The 17,011-nt window shown below is 48.3% G+C and overlaps 4 protein-coding genes across 9 annotated transcripts in view; 1 reads left to right on the plus strand and 3 right to left on the minus strand.

The window, feature by feature from the left end:
- Positions 1-468: 468 nt before the first annotated feature.
- LOC144169338 (uncharacterized) lies at positions 469-3,176 on the minus strand. The gene is made up of 4 exons (XM_077698436.1): positions 3,089-3,176; positions 889-942; positions 731-806; positions 469-642 (listed from the first exon to the last, which is right to left on the minus strand). Exons 1-4 carry the CDS (start codon positions 3,122-3,124, stop codon positions 578-580), a joined length of 231 nt encoding a protein of 76 aa, XP_077554562.1. The 5' UTR covers positions 3,125-3,176; the 3' UTR covers positions 469-577.
- Positions 1,022-3,096, minus strand: LOC144169336 (CXXC-type zinc finger protein 1-like). Its single transcript, XM_077698434.1, has one exon. It carries the CDS (start codon positions 2,969-2,971, stop codon positions 1,115-1,117), a length of 1,857 nt encoding a protein of 618 aa, XP_077554560.1. The 5' UTR covers positions 2,972-3,096; the 3' UTR covers positions 1,022-1,114.
- Positions 3,177-3,232: 56 nt separating the features above from the next.
- LOC144169337 (transmembrane protein 177) lies at positions 3,233-10,075 on the plus strand. Its single transcript, XM_077698435.1, has 4 exons — positions 3,233-3,384; positions 6,435-6,591; positions 8,182-8,233; positions 9,253-10,075. Exons 2-4 carry the CDS (start codon positions 6,443-6,445, stop codon positions 10,000-10,002), a joined length of 951 nt encoding a protein of 316 aa, XP_077554561.1. The 5' UTR covers positions 3,233-3,384; positions 6,435-6,442; the 3' UTR covers positions 10,003-10,075.
- A 3,646-nt stretch (positions 10,076-13,721) lies between these two features.
- Positions 13,722-17,011, minus strand: part of Ptpmeg (protein tyrosine phosphatase Meg) — a 329,222-nt gene continuing 325,932 nt past the window's right edge. For all 6 annotated transcript variants that reach the window (XM_077698431.1, XM_077698433.1, XM_077698432.1 and 3 more), the window contains one exon: positions 13,722-16,054. The gene's annotated coding sequence lies outside the window, so the exon portion shown is untranslated. The remainder of the gene's footprint in view (positions 16,055-17,011) is intronic.

Here is a 17,011-nt window from a genome sequence, read left to right on the forward strand (position 1 = left end):
ACCACACGTGTACACTTTCCAATACAGCATTCCAGCAAGGCAGGCTGTTGAAGTGCATAAGCCTTGGCTGGATACAGGCACTTTGGGGCTGTCAGCTGCATCCCAATATGGGTCTGCATGCGCCGTGTAGTTTAGCAGCAATGGCCGATTGGTCATCCCTTTTGCGACAGCTGCTACGGCCTCACCAAGAGATTTCGGGGTGCGTGCCTAGCCATTTCTTGAAGCAATGGGTTAGGATTAAAAGCCGGTCACTCAACACTGTCAGTTTAAAGAAAGCATTGCCCTCCATTTCTACAGGTAAAAAAGTTAGAGCACATGTATATTCACTTTTACAGGAAATCAGAGCAATAATTATAATCCTTCAAATAAAACGCTGCAGTGTGCATTTCGCATAAGTGCTGTCATGGTTTTTCATGTAAGCCCAGCTGAAACAAATGACAAACTGAAGTGCACATTAAAACCCCACACTGGTAGAGATACGAGCAATTTTACTAATTTAGAAAATTTTCTGACGAGTGGTAATGGCTAATTTGACAACCAGGCAGCCCTGGCCATATGTCTGAAAAGCAAACTTTGGTCAGTTCTTTGATGTCTTCTCTGTCGTTGCATTTTTCTGCTGCTTTTGCAGTTTTTCCAAGTTTTCTGTAACAAAAGAAAAGGAGAAAAAACTCTATTAGAGCCATGTTTTTTGGGGTTCGATGTACGGTGTTCATTCGAAGAGAGACTCAACTTTTCATCTCCCACTCGACGTCAGCCAACGTTGACTTGAAGAAGATGTTGCTGTTTGGCTGCTGCTTGTAAACAGACTGCAATGGAACACAAAATTGTTTGTAAGAACATCCTAACACAACTGATAGCTCAAGTGGACTTGCCAGTGAACTGACTTACAGCGTCTTTTTTCAAGCAGTTGATTTCATGCTCCAAAACCTTCAGTTCCTGTATCTGAAATTAACAAAAAGGAGAAACAAAAGAGGTTGTGGAGCATAAAGTAACCACCTTCAATCCACCACAGAGAAACAGGTTTCTGAAATTATGTATATTTGTGCGTCATATAGCGCCGAATAGCATACATAACAAGACATAGCCTGTATTCTTAAACCATGCGCTTGTGAAGTTAAACCTGCATTGGAGCAGGCATCTCATAAAGTGCGTCGTGCGATAAAGTTTGGTGCAACATGAGTCCCAGGACCCCCCCACGGCTCGTCATCGACATGCAGGTGTTGCGTTCTTGCTCATACAGCTCATCCAGCCGCAGCCACTGCCGCACGATTTCCATGTCGATCTCGGCCCTCCGAAACTTGTCCCAACAGTAGTGTTTCGAGCACTTCTTCTTCAGCACATTGCAGAACTCCCCCGTGTGTTCGAACACGTTCTCCACGATGGGAAACCCGCACACCTCGTCGTCGCTCACTTTGGGCTCCTTCGAGTGCTCGGGGCAGAGAATTCGCAACCGTTTGCAGTAGGTCTTCTGGAGTGGGTTGTAAAAGTCACAGAACACATTGTCACCTTCGATGCGTGTCTTGTACACCGAGCCGTAGGAGCTCTGGCTCTCGTACTTGTTGAAGCACTTCTCCATGTGACGCATGGCCACGCGAGCACTCACTTCGTGGCCACATGTGACACAGTAGGTGCTCAGCTCACTCTCCTCGCAGTCATCCGCAGCTTCTTCATTATCGACGAGGGGCGTCTGCTTCGCTCTCTCGATGAGCTTCTCCAGCGCGACACGCTTCGCTTCCATCTGTTGGAGCGTGTTCCTAGCGTCCATTTGCTGCTTGCGGATCTGCTCCAACTGCCGCCGATTCAGCTCGTCGGCGTGGCACATGCTCGACTGCCACTGCTGGATGCGGTGAGGCAGCACTTCGTAGATGCGATTTGTGGCCAACTTGAGCCCACAGTCATCGCTGCAGTACTTGGACCCCGGCCGAGTTGCGGCGGTGCAGCCGGGTCCGTAGCACTGCCTCGGCACGTCGTCATCCTTCCGACTCTTGTCCTTGTCGCTGCGGTGCTCGCGCTTGTGCTCTTCCTTGCGGGCGCGCTTGGACTGGGCTTTGGAGTCGCCGCCCTTAGTTGGGCTCCGTTTGTGGCGGGGCTTCTTCGCGGAACGCCTGACGAGCTCGGGTTCGTAGTCGTCGTCCACGTAGTCGTTCGGCAGATCAGAGCCGTCGTTGCCCCCTTCCTGGTCGGGGTCGTAGTCATCGTCGTGTCCGCTCCGCGACCTCTTCGGGGACGTGACGGGCTTCTTGCCCAGTATGAGGCCGAAGTTGAGGCACTGCCGCTTGCGACACTTTTGCCGGATCTTGTTCGGGCCGCCGAACTTGCGCATGTCCTTGCAGAAGTCGCAGCGACCGCAGTCTTCGGTCATGTAACAGGCGGTGCATTCTCCGCACTGCCGCGTGGACTTCCGACGCTTGTTTTTCTTGGAGCGGTGCGACTTGTCTTTATGCCTCGTAGGAGAGTACTCGTCGTCGTCCCTGGATCGGCTACGAATCTTGTGCTCTGCGTGCGAGGAATGAGACTTCTCTTTGCGCTCCCTTTCCTTTCGCTCCTTCTCCTTGCGCTCCTTAAACTTGATCTCAAGTGTGGGATCCCTGTCGCGGCATATGAGGCAGTAAAATTTCACGATGTTTTTCGCGTAGGACTCCGTTATGCTGATACAGTCGCCGTGGTACCATTCGTTGCAGTTGTCGCAGCCGATCATAAACCGAGTCGTGTCGCTGGTGCGACAAATGCAGTACACGATCTCTTCCTCGGAGTCGTGCTCTGATTCTTGGTCCTCTTCTACGCAGCTCTCCGTTTCACTGTCTGACCTCTGCCTTTTGGGCGCGCCTTCTTGCTTCGCCGGCAGTGTCTTGCAATAACTATGCATCTCTTGACCGTAATGTAGCGTTGTCTCGACGTCGCCGCCGCCGCTGTAGTCGATCCCGTCATTGCTCATCCCTTCGTAGATCGTTTCTGTCTTAACGCTACACATTTTGATGCTCTGCGTAACGCACTATGGTATGAAAAACGAATTACCTATTACGTTACTGTTCCCTTCTACGGTTATAATAACTGTTTCCAAAAGTAAGGTACAGAAATTAATTCTTACGCGTCGTTCAAGCGGTCTGGAGTCTTTGTCTGCCATTTTGCAACGACGATAAACAAATTCCGGAAGCGGAATTGACTTGCGTTTGCGACCTGACTTGGCTCAAGATTGACTCTGGACGATCCAGAGCAGGAACAAGCCGCAAGCCAAGGTCGAGCCAGAGCTGCTGAGCTCTCGTTGTTTCGTTGAGTTTAGTTCGGACATGTGCGGCATGTGCGTATCGCTTGTACGAGGTTTTCTGGCTTGAGGGCGTTAAGACGATACAAATTTGCACCTTTGCCTAGTTTTATTGGAGGAAGGTGAGTGTCGGAGTGTATTGCCAGACTGTAGCAAAAATAGTTCACCGGCTCCCGTACTATTTCTACCTTGTGTTTTCTGAGCAACCGAGCCTGTGTTAAAATTGGTTTAGTTTGTGTGCCCCCTCATCCCGCTTCACCGTCCTTAGCCCCAGTAATTTTCCTCTGATGTGTTGTCCTTTCCAGTGCCTTCAGTTACTTCGACGGCTTTTAACGCGTGGTGCATAACACCTGGTCTCTTTTTTTTGCCTGCTCAAAGCAGCTCCAAGCAGCTCCGTATTTTATTTGCCCATAGAACATCTATGGCGGGAGCAGTTTTGGGCTGCCTGGAACTGCTCAGAGCTGCTCTGAGCAGGCAAAAAAAAAAAAAGAGACCTACTATCCACGCTGCCTTGCCAAAACCGCAATTTTTTGCCCCGATTCTCATGGTGATGCTTCAGTGGTTTTTACCGTTGGCCGTGTAACTGTGCCCACTTCTTTCATAAATAAAATTAACTCGTCTTTTGTCTTTTTAGAAATGGTGGATGCGCCGATCTCTTCTCTGCCCATACAATTGAAGTTTCCGTTCGCGTATAATCGAATTGGTGGCTTTTCGCTCACCGATAATTACCCGGGCGCAACTAAGAAACAACTTGGTTTCGCACTGCAGACTCTGTGAACCATTAGTCTGTAAACCCTCTCTGACCTAGCGTGTCCAAATAAGCTTTACGACGTTCCTCCGCCAGCTTTGCGACTTTCTCACTGATCTGAAGCAGCCTGAGGTTTTTCATATTCACGCCAGTCTTACATAACATTGGTCCACTTCAGAATGTCCAGCAACTTCGCCCCAGGTCGTCTATTTAGCTCACTAATGAATGGCAAAGTCTGCACCAGTTCCGATTGCACTCATTCGCTGTATTCATGCTGCCACCTCTTCCACGTAGCCATACCGTACGACAGCATCTAGGCGGCGACATAGTCGACCCTTGAACAACTCATAATCGATTCATACCCAATCAACTGACGTTCATATATCCAACTGCCTGTGCATGACCTTTGATTCCACACTGTGCCTCAAACATTGTGCCCCAAGGTGGTCCTCGTGCGCTTCAGGTGGGCCTAGAGATGTGCAGCCTAATCCCTGCCCTGAAGAGTCGACATACCTGCTCATGTATACTGTGACTGAATAGTATTGGCTATTTGGCCACTACTGGGCGTGCTTCACCCGCCCGTTCCACCGAGTTCGCTGAGCATGGAATGGCGGGCCAGCTCCGTTTATAGCAGCGACAAGCTGCATTGCCAGTCTTCTTGCACCTTCACCTACCTGTGGCACTCCTGTTTTGCATTGATACGCCCACTGTCTTTGTTTAGGCCTGAACTTTGTTCTTTCTCTTCCTGTCGCGCATTAACCTGTTGCTAATAATATTCTGCCACGTCATGTCTTTTTAATGTGTAGGCGTCATTCGCTTGTTACGTGGCTCAGTTGGGGAAAAACGTGGCATCCTTGAATTTAGGTAACCAAACATCACCGGCGATGCAGTAAATGGAGTATGCTTGCCTAACAGAAACGCCACAACAGCAGTGGAGGAAGAATATACATCACTGTCTAATGGCCAGCTGAAAAGCCCTGTCTTTGACCAACAAAGTGGTGTTGTCGCTTTGGAAGATGGTGTTTCTTCAAAACAAAGCACTACAAACTTTTGCTGCTACACTCTATAAGGAAAGTCGCTGTGAACAAAACTCCACTAAAAGGTCTAGATACGGCCGGTTATTTTTGTTTTGGGAAATCATACACTTGGCAACTGTAAACTCAACAGCCTCTAACTCAGTCAGAAGTGATGCTCAGATCACAACAGAGAGCTTTTTGTTGTTTTACTGCAGCTCTTCCCGTCTAGTTTGGTGCTCCAGGCCTTCTGGTGGCTGTTAATTAAGTGGATATTGTTACGTGGTGGAAAGAGGAATGGCAGAAACTGTGGGTGAATGTGAGGTGATATATTTACATGATATTGGCTATCACAGCAAAGCCACACACCACGTATACAGCTTTGCGGTCTTCTTCTTCTTTTTGTGACAATATCTTACCCAAGGTTCTGGACCCCATTGCTAAGTGGCCTTTCTTCAGCGCTTGTTAGATGAAGTGAAAGGACAGTGCGTGTAAACGAATCGCTTAGCACTACATGCAGTAAAACAGCCGGAGTTTGTGATCAGCACTTCTTGTACACAGATGTTCCTGATTTGGTACATTTTACGAAGTCCTGTTAACACAAGACACATTACTGTGTTGTGAAATACTTTTCTGCTTGCATAGAAGGTTACTTGCAGCACTAGCTAAACTGTTCCACTGATCTCTTCATTGATTCGTGTATCCATTCAATCATTTATTCACCGCTTTTCACTTCCTTTTTCACGTGCAGTTGCCTAGCACACAGTTATTTACTCCAGCTGGATAAATGCCTAGCTGAGAGTCGGGGCATGTTTTCTCTGCTTCTCTACGTTCAGTTAGTTGTTCATAGTACTCTTTCTAATGTGTGAGCATCCCTCTCAGATTATTTGGCTCAAATGGCAAAAAAAGTGGTGCCTTGAGATCCCTGTGGTCGGGACTTGTCATCAAACTTATGATTGGTTGCATGCAGCCAGAAATGGCTTTTTGAAATCCTCCATTGGCTATGATTGGTCCTATGCGATGGCCTGACATCTTCGCTGGCTGCAAATGGGAGCATGCAGCAACTCGATGTCCGTTAGGTACCCAGTGGCCTGACGCTAGCCCCAACGTTATGCCTTGTGGTCTAACGTCGTTAGCCAGTTTGATGTACAATGAGTTTAATGTTTAATGTTAAGGTCGCCTGATGTTAAAGCAAAATATAGGCCTTACAACATGCTTGTAAGGCCTGTTGGGTGTATTGGCCAGTGACAATGGCAGTGGCCATGAGTTGTTTACGGCCAATTCACCACTTCTCATGTAGCTGCGACGGCAGTGTGCCAACCCCCAATTTTTAAGTAATTGGTGTATTGCTTAACTTGTAACCTGATGGTGACCTATTGTGAGTTTGTGAGTGTGGCTTCTTTGCTTACAGAAAACCTCATGATGACATCTGCTTGGTTTCTGAGTGAAGCTGGGAGAACAGCTGCTGGAATTGCTGGCCTTACCGGCGGTTTGGTGGGAGCCTTGGTGGGCTTTCTTCCCCACACATACCTTCTCGACAGATACAAACAAGTTGTCCAGTACTACAAGTGAGTGCCCTATTTGAAGTGCACTAGCAAGTAGTGATGTCTCCCTTGTGGCCCTCACAGCACTGTTTCTGTAGGATAAATGTGTCTAGCTGGCTTTTAGTACATGGGGCTCCTGGAGGATATGTAGTAGGAATGTGCGGGCACGATAACCCTGCGAAGTTCCATATTAGGCAAGGCATCAGACAGGTGACACCATCTCACTGAAATAGCTTACAGCGTGCCTCGAGGGAATGTTTAGGAAGTTTGATAGGGAGAAGCAAGGGATATGAGGAAGTTGAAAATATTTGAGCCATTTGAAATTAGTAGACAACGTGGTTTTGTTCAGTGATTCGGGAAAAGACTTGAAAGAATATGCTTCAGGGACTGCACCCCAACGTCTGTTGCTGCAACATTGGCGTCTCGTTACTCCCGCTTTGTTTCCCACATTCTCTCTGCCAGTGACATGCTTTGGAATCGTTACTGACAGCGCACATGGAAGCCTTGTTAGTATGTCAAACAGCAGGGTGGCTTAAAAGCAGCAGTATCCAATTTCCATGCATACGTTCCCATATATGTCATCATTGGCTGGGGCGCACTACTGCTGCTTTGTGTGCTGCTTCCCTTCCCCACATCAAAGCACAATTTACTGAGGTTGCACGGAAGTGTGATAGGGAAACAGGCTTTAGATGAGACCCCCCACTGTGTCCGTTTGGTTCAGTCGATGTGAGCGTATCTTTTTATTAAGTTAAAATTGAGCTGTACCTGTTGAGCAAAAAGCAATGAGTTGTGGAAGTATGCTGACGCGTACTGAAAGATGGATGTATTCGTACTTTATGTCTTAATGTCTGAGCCCTCTCTTTACTGTAACAGCAGCTGCGCCCATTTGAACTTGCTTACTGATGATCACACTGATGCCTTAAAACTGTACATGTCCAGCGAGTCATTTCAGCATACTCGCAAACCTCAAAACATGTAGTTTCCGGACCAGAGGTGTCATCCGGAAAGTGGAAGTGAGCGTGACGAAGACAATGCACTTTCAGCCTGAAATGGTCTTGCTGTTCTGTGTGAGCCTACAGACCGTAATGGAGTTTCAGAGATTGACAGTGGTGGCAGGAGGAAATGGCTCGCGTTCAATTAACAACAGATATTATTGTTGAAACTGTGCGACATTAATGAGCGCCGCGAGTCCGTTGAAAGTGTCCATGCGATCTTGCTCTTTTTGTCCTTCCCTGTGGTCGACTTCCCCTGTTCCTCTGAGTGAGGGCAACACGCGGTAGGCGGCTCTCTCTAGAATTCATGGAGTAGCTAGCCTCGCGTTTAATCTGAGCACCAGTGTGGATGGCAACACGAGTGTTCATGTTGCAGGTGCCATGCAGGAGGAGAAAGGTGGCCTGGTGTTTACGACATTTATCTGTGTATGCCGAGAAACAAGCCTTGATTTAAATGTTCTCGTTTTATTTTTCGGTGGCGAATGCGTAGAAAAAAATCAAGTCTCCGCGCTCTCCCCTGGAGCAGTTTGCAAGCAGTGGAGCTTTCTGCTGCTGCTTGTGGATGCTTTTTTTGTTGCACGTGGGCACACCACTGGTAAAAATTCATTTTTTTTTAAAATAGGGATGGTGAGCCGATGGAACTGGACCCACTTGTGCAGAAAAGAGCATATGAGGTGAGCCCCCTCACTGAAGTGGTATACTGCTTTTTCTTTTTTTCTTTTTTCCCCCCCTTCTATCAGAGGCATGAGCCGTTTGTTCCGTCATTCTGATGATGATTCTGTCACGGCTTGAGGGATGGCACAGTGCTAATGCGATGTAGGCCGCACCAGTAATTTTGACTCAACGGCGATGCAAAAAAAAAAAGTGAAGAATAAGTAAATCGCCAACTGGCAGTGATGTGGTCAAGGTAACTATTTAAGCCTTAACTGTGCAGTGTATTTGGAGCGACTGTGTGCTCACACTGCCAGCTTGCTGTGTGCAAAGTTGGCCTGCAAGCGTGCTGCCGTGATTGGCAGAAATGGTTTAGGGTTGCTGGTTGCACAGCTGTGCAAAGCTCCTAACATATGATGACTATATGATGGATATATGATGGTCTTCAGTCTTCGTTTGCTGCATGCAACTTGCTCCAGACCTTGGGCTACATCAACATTTCCAGTGTTATTAAGGTACAAGCAGCACTAGAAAACAATATGGTATTTCAGAGAAATACCCATTTTCTCAGCCCAGAATTCATTCATTTTTGGCGATGTCATGGGTGGTTACAGCAAAGTTTAGAAGAAAAAGAAAATAATATGACATGTGATTAGTCTTTGAAATTAAGCGGCTTTTTTGTGTGTGAAAGTGCAACTGACTTTTCTTGGTTGGGCCACTTCCCTTGCTTCATTTGAGTACTCGTGCATCGACCTTGTGGTCTGAGGGGAAGATTTGTGCAGAAGGAGTGCTACAAACAATTTGGTAGGTGTGCGGGGATTTAACAAGTGTGGGCTGCATTTTGTTGAGGGGTAGTGCAAGACAAATGTAGTATAACAAAATCTTTGCCAATATGTAAGCTTTTCAAGCTGTGCTCCGATCTGCGCTGGTCTGACCACAGCGAAGCATTGCAGCACCGTTGAGAGAGTAGAGGTATGAAATTGAGAGCGTGGTTAGTGGTGATCTCCGGGTTAAGAGAGGCCGCTGTTGCTGATGCCCGCAGGTGTTGCAGACGGTCGACCTCCCGCAGAGGAGGAAGGACATGGTGCACTTTTTCCCCGTGCCCCTGCTGGACCCATTCTTTGCCGGAAGCACAGAGGCGTCCCACGGCGCCATCCTCGGCCTGCCGGTGACCTTCAGCTACGCGCGCAAGGAGGACGTCCAGACGCGGAGCCTGCTCCTGCGCGGCACCAGGGAGCCCGCGTGGGAGACGCGGGAAGGGGAGGCCCTCAAGAAGGCCCTGGTGCTGAGCGACCGGGCGCAGAGGTTCGCCATCGCCCGGTACCTCTACTGGGCGAGCACTTACTACGTGCAGATCCAGACGGCGGCCCTATCATTCGCCGTGGTCAACTGCTACTTCATGGGGCGCCTCATCAACGACCGCTTCCGGCTGCTGGGCCGCGTGCCCCGCTCACTGCGGGTCGGCCTGTACGGCGTCATCGTGGCCATTAATGCCACCGTGTACCTCTGCTTCAAGGATGCCACGAGCCAGTTCTGGGACCGCAAGGCAGACGAAAAGGCAGCTGCGCTGGGCAGGGACTACGTCGAGGGCGGCATCGAGTTCTACGAGAAGGCGCTCCAGCGCAACCGCGCCCTGAGGGAGCTGCTGGGGGACGAGGGCCGCAAGTACTACACCTCCAAGGGAAACCTCAACGAGCTCATTCGCAGCACCCACGTTCCGCTCACACACCGGCTCGACACCGTCAGGAGATTCGCGTCGGATTACAGTGGTGGCGGTGGACTTAGTGCCTGATGTGTTGTTGTTTGAGTAGAGTAGAGTTGTTTTAAGTGTAGTTTGTTGGTTATAAAATGGCATAGAAAACTTCTGGCTCGGTCTTTGTCAAAAATAAGTGTTTGTATGGACAGCACGAGAGAACAGCCTAGGTCCATTGTGGCACTGCCATCTGCCTTTGCCCATTTTTTGATTACGTCAAAGCATTGCGGGGTTTATATTGATGCTAGCTGTTAGATGAAAATAACCAAGACAATGACGCCAAATACAGTTGTGCAGGAGAAGCACGGTGTCGGAGTATATGTGTCCTAAATAAATTGCACTACCACGTTCAACCACTGCGACAGTGTCATAACTGTGCACGTTTTACGTATGTCTGTCATGTTATGCCGGAGCCGAGTTAAAACTGCAGCCTAACAAAGTTTCTCAAAGGAATAATCAGCTATAATCGAAGCAACGAGAAGGGAACAAATCTGCGCCCATTTGGCTTAATGACTCTTTGGTGTCACCAATTAATGTATCCGCTAACCAACCATGATATCTTCCTCCTCCTTTGTATTTATCAGACAAAACATTGAAACAGAAACCGCAGGCAGCATTCATCTCCCATGATCATCTTTTTAAACGTTAAGAAGCATTCTTTGGATTACAAGAAACACCCGCACGGATGAGGATCCCTGGATCCTAACAAGAAACAATTCGTGAAGTGCATGATTGTGTGACACTTTTCATTCTTACGGAAGCTGTTATGACGTATTCAAGCCCACTGCCCAAAGAGCCAGGCCCCTGAAACCAGTATTAGGAGCCAAGTAATGCTTTGCACGGAAAAAAAAAAATACAGGATGATCACCCTACTGGTGGTGTGTTGCGATTTCAAGTGGCAGCTTCGAACTGCAGCTCTGTAGGCTTCACTTCACATGCCGATGCTCTGTTACGTGCGTACTTGTGTTTTAGCAAGTGGGGTGTCATTGCACACTCTATAGGGACCGGGCAGCTGGACGGGTGGCGCCACCACTCGGCGCTCCCCTCGTCAGTGGAATGAGCCGGTGCATTGGACTACACAGCCTCCCGTTGTTTTTGTCGTGTTTGCTTCGGTGCTTTGTATGTTTTGGTGGCGTTGTGAGCAGACATGTGAGATGAAACGAAGTCTAAACAGATTTGTTGGGTTCTTAGATGCAGTAATGACTACGTAAACTTGTCAGACTCGTCTAAAGTTGCGTATCGGCTGCAATGGCATGAGCGCTTTTTGCAGCGATCTGCGCTTGGCTCCACCCGTTCTGAGTACGAATAAAACTACTATTATTAGTATTATTTTCTTCTTAAATGCACTCACGGCTACGAAAACTTATTGGATCATTGTAAGGTTGGGGAAGGGCTACATTGACACGAGCGCTTTATGCAGCGCTCTGCGCCTGGCTCCGCGCGATCTGAGTAGGAATAAAACTATTAGCAATATTATAATTCATTTCTACCACTTTAAATTATCTTCACTGGCTTCAATGACTACGGTTTCCACGCCAGCCTTAGCGCTGGGATACCTCGATACGTGTCCTTTAAATAGAAAGGCACCTGCATACGAGATAGATTACAGTGTAGCCGTAGATATGTCGCGGTAGTTCACACTTTCTGTAACCGTGAGCTTTATACCTTCGGTTTTGGTGAGTGACACTGTGACAGCATGGGAGCCTGAAAGCTGAAGTGGAAATCCCACGTTTGTGGTGGTCATTTTATCAAGAGCCAAGGTTATTCACCAACTCGACAGCCCAAGCTACAAACCATCCCTCCTCCCCTTCCCGTTTTACCACCTGCGTAGAATAAAGGCTGGCACCGATAGTTAAAAAATGTGGCAGTGTTAACGTCCGCCGGTGTTCTTTAATGCTTAAGTATTCTTTACAGAGTACCTAAAAAATCGTGTAATGCCTGGTGAAGACACCAAAAACGCGCGATTAGTTGCCTAAAATATGGGTGCATGAGCCCGAGTCCTCCACCATGCACAGACACATTTCCGACACGCTGGAAAAAGTTTAGATTTGGAAAGGGGGCATAGAAGTTCAAAATTAAACAGCAAAATCATGTAGCCCTCCGTCTAATGATTATGATGGTTGAACACACAGCTTTCTTCGTGCGAAATCGAATGGGAAAGGGTCAAAGACGCTGCGATAAAGAGACCAAACTGCGTGCTGGTCAAATTCTACGCTTAACTAGTCAAAGTTTAAATCCAGAAGGCAACCAAGGAAACCCATACGATAGAGCTTTGCGATAAAGCATCATCGTCGTTAGACGGAGGTGTGCATGATTTTTCAAGCGTAGGTGGCAGCTTGTAAACCGACCGCAGCATTCAGTTGTGAAGCTGAGTACAGGTTTCGGGCACACTCCTGTCTTGCGTCCTTCAGCCACGCAGGAATTGGTTTTTGAAAAACCATTTACCAACTAGCCCGCAACCATTGCAATTCTTGTAAAGCAATGCTTCTCCACGACAAGCAATAACATTCTACTATCATGCGGTATTTATTCTATCAACAATTCCCGATGACTGTAGTAAGAGCATTTCTGTGAAATTAAACACGTTTCAGCCGTAGGTAATGAAGTTACGGAAGCGTCGTCCGTCGCTCTTTCTGTTTTGAGGTAAATCTTCGAAGACACCCTCCAACTTTGTCTTTTGCTTGTGCACGACGTCGGCGCCGTTTCGTCATCAACTGCCAAAGGCCAGCGCCGCAGCATTCCTAGATCGGTTGCACACACCGGCTTTGTGGGAGCATTTAGCGGCAATATACTCCTCGATTCGCGAAACTGCATGCAGGCATGAAAAAATTGCATGAAGCAACGAACTTTCATTTCCAGCTTGACATCCAGCTTGGCGCATTGAGCGTCGTCTGCTATTTGTAAATACTGAGTATGGGCGTAAATTACACACATGGCATGCCTCGTAACCGTCACATCCACACTCAAGATTTACCGATCTGAAAAATGCACGTGGGGTTACGTTCGCTTTGCAAGCCGCACCGCAGAAAAACGACAGAAAGCCATGCACAACTACGCTGCGCTGACCGCCATCGGCATTCCACTGACGAGCGGTTCGCCACGGGCGGCGCTGTTCGCTGAAACGACGGTGGTGCCATACAACGGCCGCCCGGTCCCTATAGTGTATGCTGTTCAGAGGCCGTATTACGATGGCTGTAATTTTGATACGACATGGTGTTGCTATGGGAAACGGATGTTTTCCTTGCTTTGGGGGTCCTGAGGGCATGCAAGAACCTGCAGACTTTAATGGCAAGGGCAACAAACTAATGCGCAAAGTGGTGCGAAAGGAAATGTGACCTGTGTGTATTGTTTCACGCGACAGTGATGTCCTGTTGAATTTCGAGCGTTTGTCTTTGAAGGGCATGTTGTTCCGCAAGCCAACCCTCACGCAACACTGCAAGCGTTAGGTGAAGTGCAGGAGTTTCCGTGGTGTGTCGCTACTAGTTTTCCATACTCTATCGAGTAACTGTACAGCTGTAGTGACATTCTAAGCCAGGTCACTGGAAAAGTCTATGAAACTTCCCATTAATCCTCTGCTTGTTGAATAAGTGCAGTGATGTGTTCTCCACTGGATCGTAATGCATAAGAATTGGTGTGCCAAAACCACTTTCGTGCAGTCATCTGCATATCGGAGCAGGTTGAATGGCACCAGAATTGACATTGTAGCACACAAAAACTTGCAGAAGATGGACCACAGAATTAAAAACAGCAAAGCCACATTTTGTGTAACTCCTTTAATTAATTTCTTTCCTTTTCTGCATCACGCAGAATGCTGTGGCATTTAATATCTCCCAGGAGGAGTGGACGTCAGTTCAAAATGGCCACATTTTTTAAAAGCAGGCTTGAGGCGGTTTAGGAAAACAACACGCACAGAAAAAAAACAAAGGTACACAAAGCTCGCGGTGAATTCGCGCACCACAATTTGCCGCCAGCACTAGTCACTTGCTCCCTGCACACACCCACACGAAAGCATATTAGTATGTACAGACATGCTAATAAGAACAGGATGTAAGCATGTACACTAAACACCAATGGCTCGTTGCTCTGTACACTAGCTTGCTGATGTTTTGTTGGCGAAGCATCATTTCATCGCATGCAGAGAGCACTAATGGCAAAACTGGCAATTCGCACTTCCATTTTGCCTCCGCTCAGAGGGGTGCTAGCATGCACCAAGTACAAAATTGGTTGATGGCAGTGGTACAGATATGTGGCTAGCAGAGCCATTATATACTTTTTCTACGAAGAGCCTGGCAAGATACACAGTCTCAACACTACAAACTCTTCCCCCATGCTATCTGACAGGGTCGCTACACCTCGTATCTTAATTTGGTGGTGCGAGGAAGGGCTTGGGTGGCTGCTTTACAGGTAGTGTAACAAGGTCCCAGTCTTTGTGGGCAGTTAGTTACGCCAGAGGACACCACTGAAAACAGCTGTGGAAAATAGACTGCCTCAACCGTTACATTCCAGCCCGTGGGAAATTTCATTTTTCCTCAGTTTCCATGTTCAGGTCCAGAGAATGGATTCGTTTCTGTACAGTGGAGTGGAAGAACATGGTGTGAAGAGGACACACTTGACGCATGTAAGCATTACTGCTAGCTTTACCAAATTGCTAAGGCTCTAGACACACGTGTGGCACGAAAATTGGCAAGTGCACGTAAGGCCTGCAATGTCAACCCTCGTTTGCAGTGAAAACAACGTAAAAGGAAAACACGTCTGTTGTACATCAAAAGGCAGGGACTGGAAAGTGAAAGATATGCACAGGCATCTAAGTTGACTTCAGTTTATGGCTTCAGTCATGAATAACAACGAATGCAATGGGTGTGTGGGTTGTACAACAACTGATGTGGCACACCAGTATTGTAATTGACAATTTTCCACACTGATGAGTTCCACGGCCATTGGAGCCAGGTGAGGTTCTTTTTGCTCAGATGCCTGTGAAAAGCTGCACAGTGGAGGTCGTGATCAGAAAGGGGATAATTGGATGGATGGAAAAAAAGAAACTCAATACATTGTCTCTACTTCTGCAAGAGTGATGCAGGCTATACGTGCTGTGACAGAATTCTATGGTCCCTGATTTGTCCCTACCTTCAAGAACAAGATATTCCCCACATGGGAAACACCTTGGCTACTTGAAAAACGTCCACAACAGTGAGCTTTCAAATACCATTTTCAAAAGTGTGCTTTGAACATTTTTGCCACTGCAGATGTAAAAGGTTTGGAAGACCTGATGCTTTTTAGTTGGGCTGGTAACAATTGGTCAAGAAAACCATAAAAACTGCATGGACAATCTCTTTCATTTCATGCATCTTTTTTTCAAACGTATCCTGTGGGCCTCGTGGCAGACAGCTACCTTTCAGCCAGTACTCCTAGGTGGTGCTGCACATAATTTTCAGATGTGCGGAAAGGGCAAGCAATAGTGTCATCAGGGGACAAGTGGGCTATAGTTGAACATGTGGCACCAAGTCGGCCATGAATGTGCAACTAAACACTGGGTACCTGGCAGAAGCCTGTCAACCTGCATGCTGTAAAGGCATGCAAAGCCATCGAAACCTTCCTTCTCAACCGTCACTGCTACTTGCACACACCTCATTACTGGCTTTCCACTTGTAAAAAGATCCAATCAGAGGAGGAGAATCACCCGCGTCAATGAGAACCGCCAGATTTCATTGAATAGAGAGATAATTCCCCAGCTCTAACTGACACAACAGTGCTGCCTCAATGCGTTGCCCTAACTCAGCCGTGTAGGCGCTCGAAAAATGTGTCGTACTTCATTCAAGGAAGCATCCGAAGGTTGTCATCTTCTCTTGTTTGGGAAAACTAGAGGTTATGGTGCAATTCCTTGAAGTAATTCTGGATACAGTACTTTATAAACACGCTTTACAGCAGACACCGGTGTCGCTCACTGAATATGGCATGCAGAAATCCCAGCTTCACATGTTCTGTCTCGTTTCCATTCGTTCAGCTTGCAAAGACAGTAAGGGGCAAGGTTGAATTGGAGGACTAGGAACAGAGCTGTTTTGGGCCCACTGTTGAGGACTGTTGACAAATCTACCTAAGTGGAATCTCGGTGATACGAATTCGGTTGATACGAATTTCGTTGTGATACGAATTTTCAAAATTCCCCGGCCAAAATGCATTGTACGCAATGTAAAAAAATTCGGATGATCCGTTCGCATTTATCACCCGGTGCGGGTGATACGAACACGCGAGCCGCGAGCAGATGACTGCGGCGTGGACGGGAGGCGGGAGTGTTTGTGCGGCCGTGTGGCCTTGGTCGCACGCAGGCACAAAATCATTAAGCGTGAACTGCATGGAGCGTTTTCTGCTCACGAAAACGCGCCGCGCACGCCACAGGCGCGCTGACGCCACCGCGAATACCACCCGCATGCGGCGCGCGGCGCGGTAAGCCGCGGCAACATGGCGGCGTCAACGGCCGCGAAGTAGGGCGGGTGGCTCGACCGACCGCTTCTGACCGCTCTTTAAAGAACAAAAGAAGTTGCTTATGAAGTAAGGGAGCTGATGAGTCCGAAAACGACACTGTAAAGCATCGTCCGCGCGGCTAGGGAAAGCGCCTATCAAATATCCGCCACCGTGGTAAGCCTAAACATCTCCGGCGGAGCCAGCGGGCTGTCCGGAGCGCTTTCAAACTGCCGCCATGAAGAGCGTGCATCCCCGTTGGCGCAAGTCGGCAGGCTCCTCCCACTGCCGCGCGCGTCGCGCGTCATTTTAAAGAACGCGCGCGCAAACGCCGACGCGCCCGGATGGCATGCGGTTCAGGCTTGAGTTCGTGTGCGCGCGTCGCGTCGGCGATGAGCGCGCGTTCTTTTGACGCCCGCGCTGACGATTCAGCCCGGCACCCAGGCGCCAGCCTCTGCCTCGGTTACCGCTAACTGCATTGGGAGGAGCCTCACGACTTGCGCCAATAGGGAAACGCGCGCCTTATTGTGATTGCGGCAATTTCGGAGCGCTAGCAGCAGCTGGCTGGGCCACCTCCGCGGTGGATATTTGG

This window comes from Haemaphysalis longicornis, unplaced genomic scaffold (genome assembly GCF_048455015.1).
Source record: "Haemaphysalis longicornis isolate Haplotype H1 unplaced genomic scaffold, Haemaphysalis longicornis Haplotype H1 scaffold_2, whole genome shotgun sequence".
NCBI lineage: Eukaryota > Metazoa > Arthropoda > Arachnida > Ixodida > Ixodidae > Haemaphysalis > Haemaphysalis longicornis.